Genomic DNA, 21233 nt, shown 5'->3' with positions numbered 1-21233 from the left:
GGAAGGCATATGAAACTAACATTGTTTTATCATAATCTGCCTGTAGATAAAAACTCAACTACTAAAACTGTCTAAGCATGAAAATATTTATAAAACAAACATTTTCAAAAGCTATCTTAGAAATGGCCACTTATTTGGAACAGTAGTCAGAGGGAGAATTTATTGAAATATGAAAATTTTTATATATTTTAAAACTATGGTAAATCATACATCCATAAAAAAAGAATGAGCAAACACTGAGTGTATATATATATATATATATATATAATATACATATATAAAGATATATATATTATATATATATATATAAAGATATATATTTATATCTTTATGCTTCTGTTCCTACAGAAGGCCAGGTTCATAACAATAAATATAGTATGCCATCATTTACATTAAAAATAATTATATAATTGCGGTTTTTTGTACTACATAAAATTGTCACTGGACGAATCCTCAAAAAACAAAAACAAACAAACTCATTACAGTGAATACCTTGTTGGTGGGACACTGAGCAGATGAGGAATATTAAACTAAGCCATATGAAAGTGCTATATTCAACTATCTGGACTGTGCAAGCAACAATTTTATATGGTTCATCTTAATAGTGTTTGATCTCTGAACATGCTAATTCATTGCATATTCATGTTGGTTTTCTATTACTGCATAGAAATGATCACAGTTAGTGGTAAAATAATACCCATTCACAAGCTCACAGTGTCATTCCTAGGTTAGGAGCCTGGAACAACATAACTGGCTGCTTTGCGCAGGGTATCAAGAAGCTGAAATTGAGGTGTTGGTTGGACTCAGCTGAAGACTCAGGGAAACTCTGCTCCAAAATTTATTCTTGTTGGCAGAATGCACTTTCTGAGGCTTGGTAGAACTAACATTCCTGTTTCCTTTTTGGCTATCTGCCAAAGTTTGTTCCTAGAGATTGCTCCCAGGTCTTATCCACGTGGTGCCTGCCATCTTTTAGCCAGCAACAGCACATTCAATCCTTCATGTTTCTGACTTTCTTTACTTCCACCACCTGGAGAAAACTGGCTCCTTTATGGGACTTGTACGATTAGGTAGACCCACCTAGAATCTCCCTTTTGATTAGCTCAAACTCATTAATAACCTTAATTACATCTGAAAAATTGCTTTATACATATAATGTAATAAACACAGGCATGATCTCTCATTGCCTCCACAGGTTCAGCGCATACTTTAGGGGTGGAGATAATACAAAGGTCTAGTGTCATTTGGGTCATCTTAGAATCCTACCTACCACAGTATCATAAAATTAAATGTAGTGACGAAATCAGAACCACCAGCAGTTGAACATTGACTATATTTTGATATGGTCCACTTGCATTAAAGTGCTATCTCATTTACTGTAGATGATCTGGATGTTGCCTACCAAAAGCTGAGTCAGCTCATTAGAGAATACCTGGGATTGACTGAAGAACCTACTAAGAGTTTGGCTCCAACTGCAGGTACTATCTAATCTCCTTTGTGCCAAATTCTTTTTTTCATGGAGAAGAAACATATCTGTTATTTAGGTATTCATCAGCCAGACTACAGCTGACACTAACTCTTCAATGCCTGTAGTTCTTCTGGGGTGATTGTTTCCATAAACAAGCTGTGTGAATCAGCCCTCTGGGCCTGTAGCTCTGCTTATCTTCATGTCTGTAATAGAACTCAAGCAAGGTCCCTGTGCTTTGTGAACCCACTAGGCAGTGCATTGGAAGTGGGCAATAGATAAGGGTTGATCGTATGGTTCAGAACCTAGCCTTCCAGAAATGCCATTATGGGACTGAGGTGTTCTACTCAGCAGGTTCATTGTTAGTCCAAGAGTTTCCTTTTTCTTCTAAATTGCCAGTCCTCAAAACATTGTACTGTAGAGTATAGTGGAAAGAGCACTAAGCAGAGCATATGATCCTGGTCCTGGTCCTACTCTCCTTTGGGAAGGAGCTGAGTTGTTCTGAGCCTCAGTTTACTGTTCTGCTGTGTGGACTTCATGCTCCCCTCCTCCTCAGGGATCATGAGCAGACATGATGGAGTCTAAATAAGAGAACATCTCCTTGGAATCTAGGAACTCTAATGCCTTAACTTAGAATTTTGGTACATATCTATTTTGAGGTGTATGTGAAAGGTTCTCCCTTTCACCTCAAACCTATTAGGATGACTACTATAAAGAAAAGAAGGGGTGCTGAGGCTGTAGAGAAATTACAAATTTGTGCACTGTTAGTAGGAATGTGAAATGTTACAGCTGCTATGGAAAATAGTATGTGAATTCCTAAAAAATTTAAAAATAGAATACCATATGACCCAGAAATTCTTCTTCTGGATATATACCTAAAACAATTGAAAATAAGATCTTGAAGAGATTGTCATACACCCATGTTCATAGAAGAATTATTCATGTCAGCCAAAAGGTTGGACTCAAGAATCCATTGACAGATGGATGGAAAAGAAAATGTGGTATATACATACAATATAATGTTATTCAGTCTTAAAAAGGAAGGGAATCCTGACACATGCTGTACCATGGATAAACCTTGAAGACATTCTGGTAAGTGAAATAAGCCAGTCAGAAAAGGACAAGTACTGTACAGTTGCATTTATATGAGGTATTTACAGTAATCAAATTCATGGAGACAAGTAGAAGGGTGATGGTCAGTAGAAGGGAAGGGGAGAATGGAGTGTTATTGTTTAATGGGTACTGAGTTACAATTTGAAAAGATAAAAAAAGTTCTGGAAATGGTGGTGATGCTTGCACAACATTGGGAATGTACTTAAGACACTGAACTGTACTCTTAAAAATGGTTAAAATGGTAAATTTAAATCATATGTGTTTTACTACAATAAGAATTTTTTGAAAAGGTCCCTCAATGGACTGAAACTCTAATCATACATCGTATATTCCAAAATGTTAATCCAAGACTTATGCTGCTTTGTAGATGCTGTGAGGCTTTGTGATTTAGCCTTTGTAACTCTTTGCCCAAATACGATTTTGTTTGCCCATTTGCATTCTGGCTGACAAAGGGAGGCCAGAGTGTGATTTTGCCAGAGTTCAAGCTAATTGTGCAATTTTGCACACTTTTCCCAAGTCAGGTGTCCCTGGTAGTTTGGAATGAGTTCCGTGTGATACCAGTAAAAGTCAACAGATAATGGCTGAGAATTTCCTTCTATGTATGTCTCATAGGAGAGGAAGTGACCAGGGTATAACCACCCAATAGAAAAGTACCTGAAGAAAGTTTGGCCTGTCAAAGCAGGCATCTGTTTGGAATTGTGGAGAACTGTGCTCCTTTTACAAATGGGGGGAGGGGTTGAATTAGGTGCTCATCAGTGTATTTATCCAGCCCTCTCTGATCCTCTGTATCAGGCATTGCTTCCTTAGAAAGCCAAGACCATCGAGCAGTGTGGTGAAGTCTACTTAATAAGGCTTCCAGAGTGTCATAGAACTTTCTCTTGAGGAAATCTGGCTCCTTTTGTTTTAATTCTTTGCTGTCCAAGCAACCTCTGCTCTTTTAATTTGGTCCCCTGGGTGGACCCGCCCCTGTGGGAGCTGTACCTTATGTTAGAACACCCTGCTTTGATCACTGAGCTGGACCCATCTCCCATCAGAAATTAATAAATTGGTATGCTGGCTTCTATATCAGTCTCTTGTGGGTTTAGATAAACACAAATCAGTCCCCTGAGTCTGACTAGTTCTGAGTACCTGAGAAATATGTGTTTTTTGTATTGTTAGTCAGTGGGATTCCATCTCTGTGTTCTGTATGTTTGTTTATTTTACAATGATCAGGAACAGTGACTGCTGGGTGCATTTGCCATTTGGCAAATTAATAGACCAAATAATGTGTGTGTAGGAAAGTGGATTCCTATTCTAAAGGGTATAATAAAACTTTATTTATTTGGAATAATTAGGTTAGGCCTATCTGATTTAATGAAAGGCATGAATTATAGAATTTATAAAAATGTTATCATTCTCAAATACATTTAATAAATGAAACTGAGCCATCCAGTTATTGACTAATAGGATTCCAGTTTGAAGAAGTAGATAGGAGGGATTGCAATTAATATATCAAATTACTGGCTTCAACAGACCTTTGCTTTTCTGGCAGGTTTAATATTTTGGAAAAGAATGTATTCTTTTAAGCCAAATACTTTATCTTACTTATATAGTTAATTTGTGGAGGGAGTTAATTTTTTTCAGTTGATGCTTCAAGGATAAACTTGCACATAAAATGACATTGTAGAAGCCAGACATTATTCAAGGGAGTATTTTAAAAATTCTAATGAGCATAGTTTTTATTAATAAGCTTTTATGGTATCTCTAATGGCCCCAGAAATTGAACCAATGGCTTCTTTGAATTTCAAGACTGAAGTCTGTGCCAAGGAGCATGGGCCACATGTTTATAGGGTTCAGTGCAGGAAAATGGAGCCAAACCATAATTGCCTAAAAAAAAAAAAAAAAAAAAAAAGTGTTGAGACTCTCTGAGAAGGGTCCCAGGCCCCAGCACAGTCATCATCATAGGCTTGGTGGGCACCTTACCTCTTTGCCTCTGATCTGAGCTAGGTACTCTGATTTTAAGATCTACAGTTAGGTATATTTACATAAACACATTACTTATATAAATGAGACCCCTAGAAATGAAAAACAATAATTTTAGTATAGTGGAATTATTTTTTAAGTAATTGAGCTGTCAAAGGGAGGAAATTTAAATAAAAAATATTTAAGGTTCTATGAAAGAATAGCCTGAGCAATTAGAAAACTGGACTAGAAATGTGAAACTGTGATTTTAATATATAAAAGCTTTTTCTATTCTAAGTCTAACCAGTAATCATTAATTGGAAGAGAGATGATTTTGAATATTATATTTTACTTTAGAAAGAAAACTATGTAATACAGGACATTATTAGAATCTAGCCTTCTAGAGTTGAGATTTTTTTCCCAGTTGAATTGGATTATCTATGTGTTTAAGCCTCAGTACAAACAGAAATCTTAAGGCCAACAGCATTGCCTTTCTAAAAGAGGTAATCCTGTGTCAAAGCAAACTAAAGATAATCCTGAAATATTTGAAGTAATGACACAAAGCTTTATCTGTAGTAATTATGTGCTGCTAATTTGTAACTGAGAATGCAATGATAATTTCTACTCTTGACAATGAGAGTGAAACAGAGTGATAAAAGTAAGCCTAAGGTCTGTCAGTTCTTAGTACAGTATCCATCAGCCTACCCAGAAATGTAAACCCTTCTCCAGGGAACAAATTAAATTTTCATTTAATGCATGTATAAAATAGTATCTTTAAGTAGAGTGATGATAAGCTCTTGAGATCTTTAGATATGCCACAAATTAAAAATGTATAGCAATTTAGGGATGGAATTATCTTATTTTTTGCAATAGTAATTCAGGTAACATTTCTTTCTAAAGCATGAATACTTAAAAGAAACCTGAGTAAATAATATGGTTTCTATAAAGTAAGGAAAAACTCGCCATATTTGCAATTCAGTGTAAGGAATGTCTCTACCTCCCATTGGTCTCTGGACAACCTATTTCTGTATAATATAAGTGCTTTTAATGAAACTTTTAGAAGTCTGAACTAAGTATTGCCCTGGGTTCTTGCAATAAAGATGAAATGAAGCCGGGTGCTGGCGGCTCATGACTGTAATCCTACCTACTTAGAAAGCAGAGATCAGGAGGATCACAGTTTGAAGCCAGCCTGGGCAAATAGTTAGCAACACCCTATCTCAAAAATACCTAACACACAAAAAAGGGGCTGGTGCAGTGGCTCAGGGTATAGGCCCTGAGTTCATGAGTTCAGGCCCCAGTACCACAAAAAAAATAAAAGAAATTATATTATTCAGAATTCTGACTAATGATAGAGAATAATAATGAGACTAATGTTTAATGAGGTTCAAACAGAGGAAAACTGATCATTTTACTAGCCTATAAATGGCACCCTTATCTTTAATAAAGGGTATGACATCGTTTACCAAATTATGAGAATTGTTACTTCATGAAAGTAGAGGAAAGATTCTGTATATCTGTTTATACTATTATAGAGGAAAATTCGGGGCGGGGGGTAGTACTGGGGTTTGAATTCAGGGCCTCTTGCATGCTAGGAAGGCAGTCTACCACTTGAACCATGACCCCAGCCCTTTTTTGCTTTTTACTTACTTTGTAGGCAGGGTCTCATGTTTTTGCCTGGAGCTGGACTTAGACTGTGATCCTTCTGCCTATGACCTCCCACATAGGTAGGATCACAGGCACTGCCACCATGCCCAACTTATTGATTGAGATGGGGTCTCACTAGCTTTTTTGCCCAGGCTGACCTGAAACTGTGATCCCCTGCCTCCTGAGTGACTGGGATTACAGAAGTGAGTCACTGCACCTAGTTAGCATTTGTTTTCAATGTTCTTATATTTTTCTCTTTTTTGCATTGTGATAAAACATATGTTTATGTATTACGTATCTATGCATGTGTGCATATGTATTCATAATTTGCAATTTTATCCGTGTTAAGTATACAATTCAGTGACATTAATTTTGACATTCTCAATGTTGTATAACCAAAATTTTTTATTACCCAAAACAGAATGTCTGTACCCATTAAATAATAACTCCTCCTAAACCCTGGTGACCCCAATCTACTTTCTGTTCTCTGTGAATTTGCTTAATCTGTTCACTATTTTACATCTTAATTTAACTTGTTTCTTATATAAATTAGTGTTTTACTTTACACCTATGATAAACTAAGAATAAAAATGATGAATAGTGCATACTACTAGAAACCCTTGCCCTCCCACCCCCCTGAGAGATCTGATTTGATCAGGTGTGAAGGAGGGCCAGACTAGGAGGCTCACTGTGAACCCAGAGGTAGCACAAGCCATTTTGCTTCAGAGGAATGGTTTGTTGCCAGGGATGAACCACTCTGGGTCCACCTTAGAGGTCTTATTAGGTTTACAGTCTCTACGTATCAGGTCTCCCTCAAAGTGAGTTGAGACTAGTTTCTTCAAGGCTGTTCCAGACTGGTGTGTCACCTCTGACCCCTCCACATTTCAGAGCCATGTCCTTAGGATGGAGTTTTTTTTTTTTTTTTCATTTTTCTTTTATTATTCATATGTGCATAAGGATGGAGTTAAGATGAGATTTAGGTTACCAGACTATATCAGGGCTTCCAATCATAAGCAAGTGCCTGCTGGGGTGATTGTGTCCAGAAGACCAGATTTATTCTGAGAACTCGCTCCTTTGGTGATTGGAGAAAGCAGTGCCACATTGCTGGCGGCATCTGAGAGCCATTTCTGAAGTCAGGGTAGACTTCACAGGAAATCTGGGATGGGGTGGAGGTGGGGATAGCAGCTCAGACCATAGATCATCAGAAGCAGCTTCTCTGACCACGTGCCTTACGATCTCAATGGATCCATCTTCTCTAGCTTCTTCCATTCATCTCTTACTTACTGAGTTCCTGCTGAGTTCCATGGTCCTAGCATGTATCAGTAAACAGACATGATGGTTCACAGAGGTCATAGCTTTTTTAAGGAGACATCCACTGAATAAGGAAACAAACAGACAGGACCTCGTCTGGCATGATGTCCATCTTCTAGTCTCTACAGTCAAAAGGAGCATTGAGCTCTAAACTGGTGAAAATTTATAATCTCACTCACTTGAAAAATTTCCTTACCATCCATAGACCTGAACTTGATTCTGTGGATAAGCCTCTTTATGTTTATTCATTAGAGTTTATGTTTTCAGTTGACTAAAGTTGTTCTAAGTTCTATTAAATAAGAGAATTGTACATACTCAATATCCCCAAGGACAAGGGAAGATTAAGTTCTCTTATATGTGGTTTTATTCTTTTCAAAGAGGGTCTGTGCATCACAAAAGGGAAGGAAAATTTTTGTGATTAATTTCTAGAGTGTTTTTAGCTAACTTCTTTTTATATCAAAGCAGGAGTGCCCTCTAGCAAAAAGACTGCCTCTGGTGTGCCAGCACACCTGGTCCCTTCCCCCAGACGCTTGGCAAAACTGCAAGCAGATGGCCAGGTAACAGAACATCTTTCTGGAGTGCAGATCCATGCAAAGGTCCCTGAAAATCAGAACCCAGCTCCCTCCCCGAACCATGAGCTGACTCAGGAGGATGAGGCCCATAAGAAAGAACCTTCTCCCAACAGCCATCTTGATTCAGAGCCTCAGCAGCAGCTCAGCTCTTCAGCACTTGGTGTTCCTCAGAAGGCCCAAGACATATCCCCAAACATAGAGGAAGAGGATGGTCAGCAATCAGATCTTTCTCCAAACACAATAGCCACTAAGCTGGATGTTCCTGAAGAGGAGGCCCAGTCACCTGAGGTGAAAGCAGATGAAGCGGGGTTATCTCCCACTTCTACTTCCCAAGGGCCGCCTCAGACTCCTGGTCACCCACCCTGCCTCAGCCTTCAGTCAGACCAGGATGAGGAGTCAGGGGAGGCAAAGGTAGCCTCTGGAGGCCCTCCCCTCTCTGAGCCTCCACAGCTAACTGAGCCAACTTCCCTTAGTCTTGAGAAAATCCAGGATGAGGAAACTGAGTCAGCCAAACCCCCACCCAACAGCTCCCATCATGACCCTCCCTATCCTGACTCAGAGAAGAAACTTGCTGGAGGTTCTCAGCCACCTCTAAAGGAGAAAACCTCCAAAGCAGAAGCTGTCAGGGTCAGTACTCCTTACCCAGAATTGCCACCTCCCCAAGACTCAGCCACAAACACAAAACAGATGCAGGACAGGGAACAGCGGATGACTTTCCTGCCTAGAAGTAGACTGGCTCCTACCAGGCTGCCCCAGCCTCAGACCCTGGCTCCCCTCCAGAGCAGGAGGCCCACACCTAAGCTCCTCTCCCCCAGCAGGGAAGAGGCTTTTGGAACCAGCTCAGATCAAACCCTGAATCCATCTCCCAGGTCTCTACCAACTCAGGAAGGGGACACCAGCAAGCTTCCTCCCATCAGCCCTCCTCATTCAAAACCCACCCGAAGTCTGAACCCCCACGTGGCCCACAGTCCTCAACAAGTTCCAGAAGAGAAAGTCAGTGAGGTGAAACTCCCTATGATCAGTCCTCCAATCCAGGAACAAGCCCTTCAGCACACCCTCAACCCATCCCAGGAAGAAGAGGCTCCAAAAGTCCATCTCCCTCGCATCCCTACTCCCTTCACTGAACCTCAGCTGCCTCAGAATATGGAGGTACATCCTAATTCAAAGCCTACAAAGGAAAGGAAAGCTTCCAAAGTAGGCCACTCCTCAAGCAAGAAGATTCCAGAGATGCAGGCCTCACCACACAGCCAAGAGTCCATGCAACAGATGGTAGCTAGGAAAAAACCCTTCCCTATCCAAAGAGAGATGATTAAAGGGCCAGAACACTTTAAAAAGGCACCACCTGAAAGCGCTGAGAAATCCATGCAGCTGACATCCCATAGTAAGTCTGGCCCTCCTAACCCCAGCCCCTCCCTAAGTCCTCAGAAGCAGAGACAAGAAGCCCATGAGCTGGGTACTTCTGAGCTATCCCACACTGAACCATTGCTTAGCAATTCCCAGTCCCAAAAAGAGAAAAGGAGAAAAGTACATCATTCTGGAAAAAAGACTGAGACCAACCTCCCCCAAAATGATCTGGCTCAGAATGTAGGTGCATCAAATAAGGAACCATCTTTGAAAAGAGAGATTTCTAAAGGGTTATCTCCAATAAATGAAACCACCCAAGAGGGTCCTGCCAAGTCACTGCAGGGTGGTTCTGCTCCCATGGGATGCCCAGGGAGAAGGGAACAGGTTCATAAAAAGGGAAGGTCTGTGAAGAAAGAGGTTGTTTTGAAACCCCTAGAACAGAAGAGCGTGGCTGCCACCCAGAAGCCTGTTAAAGAGACACAAGGTGATAGAAGCACCAGTCAGATCAGAGAGAGCTCTGTCCAAAGGGACACTTGCTTCCAAGCAGCAAAACAAAGAAAAACAGACCCGGAAAAATAGGGACATGCCACAGGACAGAGACCCTGCTGCTCCCCAGAATCAGGCGTCTGCTGAGGAGCCTGGCAACCCAACAGGAAGACGGCGTGCCAGAGGCAGCCAGAGCACCAAGGTGTAAGCCCTTTCTCAAGCTACCAGTTCATCAAAGTCTATGAGCCCTGGAAGCAGTGCTGTCACAGAATGCAAAGAGATGGTTAGGGCACTGGGTTACTCATTGGCTTCCTCCTGCAACCACATGTGGCAGAGCCTCCCTGTACTTTTGGTGTCCCAGAAGGCATCCAGTTTTTGCTTTTCTGTGCCTCACCACTGCAGTGGAAAGAACAGTCCTAGCAGAGAGCCATGGCAGAACGAGGTAGCCAGGTGGGTTGCTGCCAACAATTATGACACTCTGGAAGAGTGTCTCCAACTCTGACTGAACAAGACCAGATTGCTATTAAGCTTTGCTCCCTTCCTTTTGAAAATTCACTTCTAGACTTGAAAATTTTCAGGCCTTTTGCTTTATTAAGGGGACTCAAAGCAAAAAGAACTTGGGAAAAGGAAACCATGTTGTTCTGTAGATTACCAACCTAGTTAATTTGCGAGGATCTTCTGTAGGGAAGAGGACACATATTTGCATGCAGGACACTGTGATCAGTGCTTCAGTTCTGCATTGGCATATGTTGCTTGAAACTTTCTTTTGTTGGAAATGTATTTCAAAATGAATATCTTCCTCCTCCATCTGAATAGGAATCTCATGTAAATTAGACCATGCCTTCATTATGCCAAACCATCTGGTTGAATCAGTTAAAAGAATTAGTGGAGAGAACATTCAGGTGAACCAGTTTTCCATTTATTGATTCATGTTATTCTGTTATATTGCTGGCAAATGACCAGAGTCCAACAAGAGCCAATTTATGGGAATCTGTTAGAAGGGTGTGTGTGTGTGTCTGTCTCACACAAGCAAACTATGAGGAGGGCAGGGGTGCAGCAGGTTCTCAGGACATCACTGAGGATGCTTGCCATCTCCAAGACCCTTGTCTTCTGAACTCTTGTCTAGAACCTGGCTTCATTCTCCTCTGTTTCTTTCTCCACATTGGCTTCCTTCTTACAAATGACTGAATGTCAGTTTCTCTTATGGCAAGGAACATGGCCACCAATAGTTCTCATGTTTACATCTGATTTTACCACTAGCAGCTTTCACTACTATAAAGGGATTAATTTGAATCATCCTTGATCCCATGATTTAAAAAAAAAAATCCAAGGAAAAACTCATTGGTCCAGCTTGGATTAGGCACCCATGTTTAAACCAATCAACTCTGGCCAGGGCAGGGTTAACTTTCCACATAACCCATGAAGCCTGTTCCTACATATGGAGACTATATTCCCAGAAAAAAGAATAATTGTGAACAAAGCAGCCACCCCAAGGTTCTACTCTTAAAAAGTTACAAGATATTAGGACTGGAGGCATGGCTCAAGTGATAGAGAACTCACAGAGCAAGTATGAGGACCTGAGTTCAACCTCCAGTACCACCCAAAACAAACAAAAAGGATGTTATTGAGTGTGTACTGTGAATAATGGCAACATGCTGTCTGTGTTTGGCATTCTGTTATTTTAAAAATGTGACTGATGACTAAATGCCTATGTAAATGAGTCCTATACAAAAGGTATGTGTTCACAAACTCTGTGACTATCAAATGTCATTTCAAGTGCAATAGAGGAAATTGATGTTTTAAAAATCCAGGATGCAGGAATCCTTTTCTAAACCAAACTCCATCTTATAACCTTATAATGTTAGTAATTATCTTCTGATTTATCTGGCATGTCCAAGAATAAAAATTATAGGGTGACTTAAAAAACATATAATTTATGTTTATTTAATCACTCATCCAGCAAGCACTTATTGAGCATTTCCCATGTGCGAGACACTATGGTCATTGCTAGGTATAGTGAAATGAGGAGGTCCCTCAAGAAGCTCTCTCTTTTATCAAGGGGGCAAACAAGAAAATTCACTGACCCACCATGTAGCTGGGGCAACTGGAGGCTCCATAGCATGTGCTGTATTTGGCATCCCACAGACATTTAATTACTCTTCAAGACTGTCATGGAATACTAAGGAAGGTCACTGAATTCAGGCTGGGATAGGAGAATTGGACCAGGAAACACTTCCAAGAGAAGTTCCTCCTTCAGCTGAGTCTTCAAGGTTGCAGAATTGGTCAGTGGACTGATGGGGGAGGGGAAATTTTCTTAGGGAACAGCATGTGCCTAAGCACAGAGGTGTGAGCAGCTAGTGTCTCCTAAGGACCCCGATGCCAGGAGAGTTGTAGGCCTGTATAGATTTGTGCCATGCTAGGAGTTTAGAAAACCCCATCTTGTAACAACAGGGGCCCCTGAATGGTTGGTTAGACTTATACCTTCAAGACATCTTTCTGGAGACGTACAGTAAACAAAGATAAAGAGAGCAATACAGGAGGCAGGAAGAATGACTGGCATACCATGGCAGTAGTTGGGACAAGATGGTGAGGGCTTAAAATAAAGCAGTGGTACAGGGATTGTCAAATCCACTGAGTAGATTGAATTGAGAGAGGGTAGATTATAAAGAAGAAAATAAGGATAACTACTTATCTTCTATGAGCCGTGTATGGGGCACTTTAGCAGGGTCAATGCCTCACTTAGGTGAAGCTCTTTAGGAATGTACTTGGTTTCCTGTTTGGCAACATTTAGGAAGTATTTAGACTTGCATTTTAATTTGAGTTTGAATTGGAAGCGCTAAGCAAATTTTCCATTAGGTGTCGAGGAAGCCCCAGCTCCCTTTCCCTAGAGTTGATAACAGTATTAAATGTTTTTTGCTTTTGTTTTTAATAACTCAGATTCAGTGCAGTTGGACATTTTGTTTGTGATCTGATAAGAAGATCATCAGTTTGTCTCTGAAGAGAGGTTTTTACTGCTGTTATTGATTTGTCTTGATGTAAGGAAAATTTTTGAGTTTTCAGTGTAGAATATAAATATTTAAAATTTTTGCTTCCCATCTATATTTAAAAGCAAAGTTCATATCGCTTCCATTTGATATATTTCTCAGCAAAGTGATCTTTAGGGGGGAAAAGCATTGTCCACTTAAAAGTCATATATTCATATTATCTTCTTCAGCTTTTTCTTCTTTTGGCAGCACAGGGGCTTGAACTCAGAGCCTCATGCTTGCTAGGCAGTTGTCCTTATTGCGTGAGCCATTCCACCAGCCTTTTTGTAATGGGTTTTTTCAAGATAGGGTCTCATGAACTATTTTCCTGAGCTGGCTTCAGAACACAATCTTCCTGATCTCTGCCTCCTGAATAGCTAGGATTACAGGCATGAGCCACCACGCCCAGCTCATCTTCAGCTTCTTAAAGAAGCCTGGTACCTAGTGTTCATATAAACAGAAAGTAGTTCCATAAGGCATGACAGCTTTCTCCAAATAGTTAAAGACCTTAAAAGATATTTAGAGAAAGGCACAATTGTTCAATTCACAAGAGGAAATAAAAATGTCCAATAAATATGTCAGAAAGTATTTAACCTCATTATGAGTTAAAACAGAAGAGGCTTTGTTTTTGATACCAAGTTAGCCAAACAGGTTAATGCTTATTTGGATATAGTTTCTGTGTCATCACTGAGATAGTAAATTAACATACCTTTTGTGGGAGCGGGGGGAGCAGTTTTCCAATATCTGTCCAGCAGTTAAAATTTTGCATGCCTTTAATCTGGTTATTTAGATCCACAATTATCACAAGGAAATCATTTATGTGCAAGAATGTTCTGATCAAACTTTTATAATAAAATCTAGAAATAATTTAGCTATTGAATGGAATTTTAAAAATAAGCTATGATAAAGCCATGTGCTAAAATACTGTGTTATCATTATAATCATGTCATAAAATCTTTACTTAAGAGGAAAATATTCATTACATATTGAGGAGAAAGTGGGTTAAGGAGGTATGGCTCCATTTGTTAGCTCTGGGTGCTTAGATTGTAAGTAATTTTTATTGTTTCACTTATGCTTTGTAGTATTTTCTAAATTTTCTACATTGAATCTGTGTTTATTCAGAAAAAGGACATAGAATTAAATTCACACACACACACACACACACACACACACACACACACACTTTGATGAGCTGTCATGTGAAAGCAGCAGCTTTATGGTCTATTTCAGTTTGGCATAATGAAGAGCTTTCTGAGTCAAGAGGTAGTTTGCAGAGAAACAGGCCTTGTCCAAAATTCCCATGATGGGAATCTTAGAAAAGTCTCATGTATTGGGTTATTTCTTAGAGTGGATGAAATTTAAGTTTGCTTTTATGATCTATGATCTATTTATTACAGTTGGCTGTGCTTGCTGGCTATGACGAGTCCAGCTGTCTGTATCATTAAATATAGTGTGTAGGATTAGAATATTGCATGCACTTACATGAAATATTCTGGCTTTGAAACATCTTTTGACCAAGCTTATAGCTATAAATCCATTTTATAACATTGTGACTTAGTGAACACATACATACATAGGAAATGAAACATTGTATGCGACTCTTAGGAGGGAGACACACTGTGATAGTTTCTATAGGGCTAAATTGATTTCATAATGAAGTTTTGACCTGCAGTGTGAAATGCCCTTCACTGAGCACTCTGGAGCTTTGTGATAGTCCTGTCCTTAGAAGCCTGTTCACCAGGGAACCTACATGCTCTGGCTGACTTCAGGTGAGGTTGGGTGGGCTGTCCTCATTTATACTGATTTCTTCTCTGAGAGGAAGATCTGTGGATTGGCAATTGTGTCTTTTGTCAGTTTCGGGTTCAGGATAAGATATATCCAAAATTCATTTGCATAGTAATAATTTCTTAAAGCTTAAGGTTCTATAAAGCTTTAAAAAACATTTCAAAAACAATCTTGATAGTGTTTCTGCCACTAAATACTTAGCTGGCTCCTTTGCCTTTTGCTCCATGACAACCCTGAAAATGATCTTACTACCATTAAAGATCCTCCAAATTCCACTTGAGATAATTGTGTTATTGAGATAGTATGTCCATAAATGAATTTAATTGCTTAGTTCAGTTTGAAAAACTAATTCTACAAACCACTTTTCTGTATTGACAAATACATTCAAAGAAGAAAGCAAAAGTTCCCTCTCTTTTGTGTGTTGATGACTGATAAATAATATTAGAAGAGCAAAATCCCTAATCTTAAATCTGATTGTGGAAGGACTGTCATCAATAGCAAAAGTTGACGACCTTCTCTTAAAGATTGTAACCTTAGAAATTCATAATTGCAAATGACACTAAATGTCAAAACAATCCTTTGAAACCACAGTTCCTCTACAATCTAGCCATGTGAATTTAGGCAAGGTACAAAGTTCTCGTATAAAATGGAAATAATAATACCTACCACAAGGTTTCTGTAAGGATTAAATGAATTAGCATATTGAAAATCACCTAAAAAATGCCTGCTTGGATGAATGTTACTTAGTATTACCATGTAAGCAGCAAACAATTTTTGCATTTTATCATGAATTGGAAGAGGACAATGTATATGTTCAAACTAGGTAGAAATGTTTGATAAATGAAATGGACTTTTCTGAAAATCCGTGTACAACCTTGAACAGCCTCAATTGAATTAAGGAGCTCACACAAAATCAGAATGATATCAGAAAGAAATGGTGGTTCGGCATACTGTTCCTAAGATAAGAGGTTCTTCAACAGGTGTTCACAGGTAGCCCTACAGCTTGGACAAGAATAGGAAAGCATCAATTCCAAAGTGACTGAATTTCCTAGTGATACCCATACCAAACACTTGGAATGATACCTGGCACATAGTACATGCTCAATAAATGCTATGTATTGTTTTTACTGTTATTATTTCATCACTGATAAAATCAAGGTTGGGTACATTCTGGGTTTTCCATTGGTTAAAGAGTAATTGCTGTCAAGTTATTTGTCCAGATAGTAGACATTTTGTTTTCTCTTTGTGATGGGTTGAGACAAAGACTGGCTTTTAAAACTCCCATATCTAATAATCCTGAATTTCCAGGAACAAAAATAGAAAAGAAAAGTGAAGAAAAACAAAAAGTCTTTGCTGGAGAAAGTGATCAATGAAATAAGGTTTTTGAAAAAGTTCTTCAAGGATGCATCCTAGCCAGGCATGGTGTTAGGCACCTTTAGTCCCAGCTACTTAGGAAGCTGAGACAAGAGAGTCAATTGAGTAAAAAAAAGACAAACCCTTAGCAAGCAAACACCACAGTTGTACAGGTGACAATGTGGGGTTGAGTGGAAGTCACATCAGAAATACAGTTACTCAAATGTATTTGTCAATGGAGAGGAAACTTTAAATGTGCATTGAAGTTTCTGAAGTTTTCTATGTCCTTTCTTACCAGTCATTGCTATCCTTTCCCCATTTTTCTAGATAATACAGATCTTATATAACAACTTTTCACTCCAACATATCAACTATTTTGTGATAAGCTTACCCATTGAAAAAATTTCTGGGTATTGTTATAAGTTTTAATTGGAACATTTTGGATGCAATGTCCAAATGTTGGTCCATCAGTTCAGTTCTACTGAAAGCATTTACAAAGGATGAAGTCTTGTAGGAAGAAATGTTTTTGTGCCTCATTTTCTCTGTGTGTGACTATATTTTCACATCCTTTCCTTTTTCTTGGTGTGGAATTTGTTTCTGTTTGCATACCTGATTATTCCTTTGATTGGACACTGAAGAGTATAGCACTCCATTGTTAGAATAGTTTAATAAATGTACTCATTTTACCATAGAAACATGAATATCATTACTCCATTTCCTTGGACTTAAAGCTTTCTACTGTAAAAGCTTATTTTGCTATGGAAAATTATCATGGTTGCTATGTGAAGTTATTATTTTTCTAGTTGCTATTATTCCTTTCTTAGAAGCACAAATAGGCGAGACTTTTAAGATGCAATTCTGTTAGAAAATAGTTTTATTTTGGTACCCTCAGTTTTGCGATGGCACTTTGTAATGAACTAATTTTTTCCCTTTATTTTCCACAACAAATTGTATAACTATTCTATTAAAAATAAATATTTAAAATTCTGTAGTATATTATTGTGTTTTAATTTGTTTTAAACCCTTTTCATGGTTTCATATTTCAGAATGGAGACTCTTTTGTAGGAATTTATAGTTTATATCATATATACATTTAATCACGGTAGGTATAAATAGTCTTATTTGTTTAAAAAAGCTCACTGAATATTTTTAAATGCCTCATTTGACTGGGGAAAAATAGATGATTCTGAAGCCATCTAGCTATCTGAGGAATTTTGTCTAAAAATTAGAGCCTATTTTTCTAAGTATCCATTTTTAAGTTCTTTCAAAGAGAGATAAACTGTAGTGTGGGTACATGTTTTACAAGGTTTTATTTAAATGTTTAAAAAGTTTCATATTGAAAAGTCATCAGTGTCATGTTTTGGGCCAATAGAGTGTCTTTACTGTCCATTGTTGCATCGTAGTCCATTAAACTAGGTTAAGAACTATATGAAACCATTATAAGAGTTGATGTTATTAAAGTGATAGCATTATAATGTAGTTTAATAGTAATATAAACACATTGTCTTCACCCAAAATGTTTGTTTCCAAGAAACCATGAAGACATTGCAGTGGTTTGGAATTGTAGTTGCATTGTATCATCATGTTGGATTTGGTTCGTTTACACCATAGTACAGATGGCTTATGTCTTGGAATGCTAGAAAAAAGAACACTGCCACAAAACTATATTTGAAAGATTGTATGTGTAAATATATTTATATATATGATCTTTTCTATGGAAATTATTTCAGTGGATATAGCCTTGTAATTTTTGTTTCATTTCAATTTGTTCAGATTCATATGGTCTTTTTCATAATGCTCTGTTCAATAGGACAAGTGTTTTCTAAAAAGTAAGAATTAGATCACAGAATCTACTGTCTCTCTCTCTTCAGCTACAGTGAGTTTTCAGCAGTGATACAGTCACATTAAGCATGTTTCTGGCTCTTGATGTTCATTCTCCCCATCTCCACCAGATATTTGAATACTTTCCTTCTTCATGTTTTTAAATTTCTGTTTAGATACCACCACCTTACCCAGGACTTCTTTTGACCACCGTGCTATCTTCTGTCCCCTTACCTAGCTTCATAGCACTTCTCACTGACATTTTTAATGCATTATTTCTCTGTCTCCAGCATTAGAATATAATCCTCACAAGTCAAGAGCTTTTTGTCTTTTGCTGCATCCCCAACTTCTAGAGCAACATCCAGTACATAATAGGTGCTCAACAAACATGACTTTTTATTATGAATATAACAAAGAATGTTCCACACACAGTTGTCTCCTTTAGTCACTTTGGTAGTACTAAACACGGGTACTTCAATATTACTTTGCTGTGTTACATACAATTCCTTGAATACATGTCTTGACCATATGTTGTATCTGTTGACTTTCTTTCCTGCTCTCAAGACAGGTGCTGGGTTGTAGAGCTTTAGACCTCCCTAACATTAGTAAATACTTTCACTTTTCTGCAACAACTTTCATCTTATGTTACTGGTTTGCAATTGTTGTACAATTTCATAGGAAGTCAAGTTCAGATTCCATATCAGCACACAGCACAGAGATATAGGTCTTATTTCCTATAGGTGTTTCTAGACTCAGTCCGAGTGACACTGTGCTCAGTCAAAGTCCTTACATCTGGCTCTTGATGTTCATTCTCCCCAGTCCCACCAGATAATTGAATACTTTCCTTCTTCATGTTTTAAATTTCTGTTCAGTTACCACCACCTTACCCAGGACATATTTTGACTGCCATGCTATCTTCTTTCCCCTTACTCAGCTTCATAGCACTTCTCATAACCTGACATTTTTAATGTATTATTTCTCTGTCTCCAACATTAGAATGTAATCCTCACAAGTCATGTTAAGTTTAACAGTAGTGGTACATCAGATACCACTTTTGTACCTTCTCACCTTATCAAAAAGCCCAGGTCTTGCCTGCCAGGCTCAAAGGCACTGTAATCTGTCTCCCCTCTCAGTCTAGGTGTCTAAGCCTCAGCCCTGGTATCTCTGACCTCTTGACATTGACTCCCTCTCCTCTGACTTGGAGTCTTCATTTCACTTATTGTACCTAGAAATTTTTCTTTCTTGGTTTCAGCCTGGCTAGATATTAAAAATAAAGCAAATTGCTGTACATTAATTTTTTTTGCCTTTGAATTAGGGTAGCTTTCCACATCTGTTTAATCAGTTATATTGACTAAGGTGCATGTGGAAATTATTTATTTAGGCATTTTAAAAGCAGTGCTCCTGAAAGTGTTGATGATCCTATCTCTCTAAATGTTTTTATATCTGGGTCCTCTATGGAAGAACACTAATAGAAATTTATATTTTATATTCTAAATCTCTGGATCTCTCTTTATGTTTTATAAAGGATATGTGCCAGACATGGTGGTAAATGCCTGTTAATCCCAGCACTTGGGACTCTGAGGCAGGAAGATTGTGAGTTCAAGGCCAGTCTTGGGCCAGACAGCCTAAACTACATAGTGAGACCTTGTCTAAAATAAAATAAAGTAATAAAATTCAAAAAGAGAATATGTTAAAGATTTTTTAGCCAGGTGCTGGTGGCTCATGCCTGTAATCCTGGCTACCCAGGAGGCAGAGATCAGGAAGATTGTGTTTCAAAGCCAGCCCAGGCAATATCTCAAAAAAAACCCATCACAAAAAAGGACTGGTGGAATGGTTCAAGGTGTAGGCCCTGAATTCAAGCCCCAGTACCATGGAAAAAAAAAGATTTTTTTGTAATAAATTCTGCTAAACAGTAACTTCATTTATTCCATTCTATTCAAAGTTTCTTCTTAGCATTGCATGTTTGATTTTCCTTTTAGCCTTTTAGAAGAATTTGTCAAATGGAAAGTAACTCTTTCAATTAAGCATTTAGAAGCCATTGTTTTTGACATGTTTTATATCCTTTTGCTCCATTCATAAACCTGTATTGATTAAATACTAGGTATACTACTAGGATATGTCTTCTAGGTGTTATGTGATAACTTTATTATGAATATTAATTATGATTTTATTTTAGTATATATTTTTATTTGCTTTATTTTCAAGTTAAAATGCACAGACTATATAATTTCTTGTGTTTGACCAATAAAAGCTATTAAACATTTCTATCACCTCAGGAAGTTCTCTTACCCTCTTTTATCCCTTTTGTTTTAAATTTTATTGTTTTTTCCACTAGATGTTACTACATCTCATCTAATATCTGAAGGACATCCTAAGAAGTCTGTTGCTGTGGATGTGGGTGATTTCCTGGATTCTACGAACAGAAACTACTTTGTTAAATTATGGGCCAAACTTTCAGCCAAAAAAACACCAGTGGTAAGGGAGGGACAGAGGATAAAGAGACAACTAAGCTTTATACAATGTCAGGCCAAAGGAGGCTTTTATATTTGAATACTAATAAGCCCCCCCAAAACTATTCTCTCTCTTTGGTGTGGGTTGAAGGCAGGGCTTCTTTTCTTTCTTTCTCTTTCTCTCTCATCTCATCTCATCTCATCTCTAAAAATAGATACTGGTTCTAAAAATAGAATATTAAATGTAAGATTTTTTTGCATATCTTCCCTCAGACTCTTAGTAAAACTCTGACACTTAACTCTTATATTTTGCAGGAATAGAAAAACACTACAATGAAATTAATGTAGTAAAATATGTATTTCAAGGGAAAATATGGTGTAGCCAGGATGTAACTTTGAGTATTTGGAGGCTAAGCCTGAAAATCAAGTTCATTGAAGGAGTCCGTGTTTTTTAACACAGCACTATTTAAATTGGTCCTGTAACTTGCTCCCAGCTAATTTCTCTGGGAACTGCAAGAAATTAGCATGCACAGTGTCGAGTGCAAAATGGAGCCCACATTTAGATTAGATTGTGCTCATGTGGAATCATTTTTACGAGATGATCTGGAAATGCAAAGAGTCTAAAGTAATTGCAGTTGCAGAACTGACAGAACTTTGTTTTGGTTATTAACTGTTGCTGTGTTTTCTTTTTTTTTATTATTCATATGTGCATATAAGGCTTGGGTCAGTTCTCCCCCCTGCCCCCACCCCCTCCCTTACCACCCACTCCGCCCCCTCCCTCTCCTCCCCAACCCCTCAATACCCGGCAGAAACTATTTTGCCCTTATCTCTAATTTTGTTGAAGAGAGAGTATAAGCAATAATAGGAAGGAACAAGTGTTTTTGCTGGTTGAGATAAGGACAGCTATACAGAGAGTTGACTCACATTA

General features: G+C 38.3%; 1 protein-coding gene across 1 annotated transcript in view; it reads left to right on the top strand.

Annotated features, from left to right (window-relative positions):
• The window catches only part of Lrguk (leucine rich repeats and guanylate kinase domain containing), an 84328-nt gene extending 66112 nt beyond the window's left edge, over positions 1–18216 (top strand). The window contains 3 exon segments of the mRNA XM_074062774.1: positions 1380–1475; positions 7937–9914; positions 9916–18216. Of these exon segments, the coding sequence (XP_073918875.1) occupies positions 1380–1475; positions 7937–9914; positions 9916–10081 (2240 nt within the window). The 3' untranslated portion in view covers positions 10082–18216.
• Positions 18217–21233: the final 3017 nt, after the last annotated feature.

Source organism: Castor canadensis, chromosome 2 (assembly GCF_047511655.1).
Source record: "Castor canadensis chromosome 2, mCasCan1.hap1v2, whole genome shotgun sequence".
NCBI classification, from domain to species: Eukaryota; Metazoa; Chordata; class Mammalia; order Rodentia; family Castoridae; genus Castor; species Castor canadensis.
The sequence above is the reverse complement of the archived record's forward strand: the minus strand, read 5'-3'. Positions and strand labels throughout refer to the sequence as shown.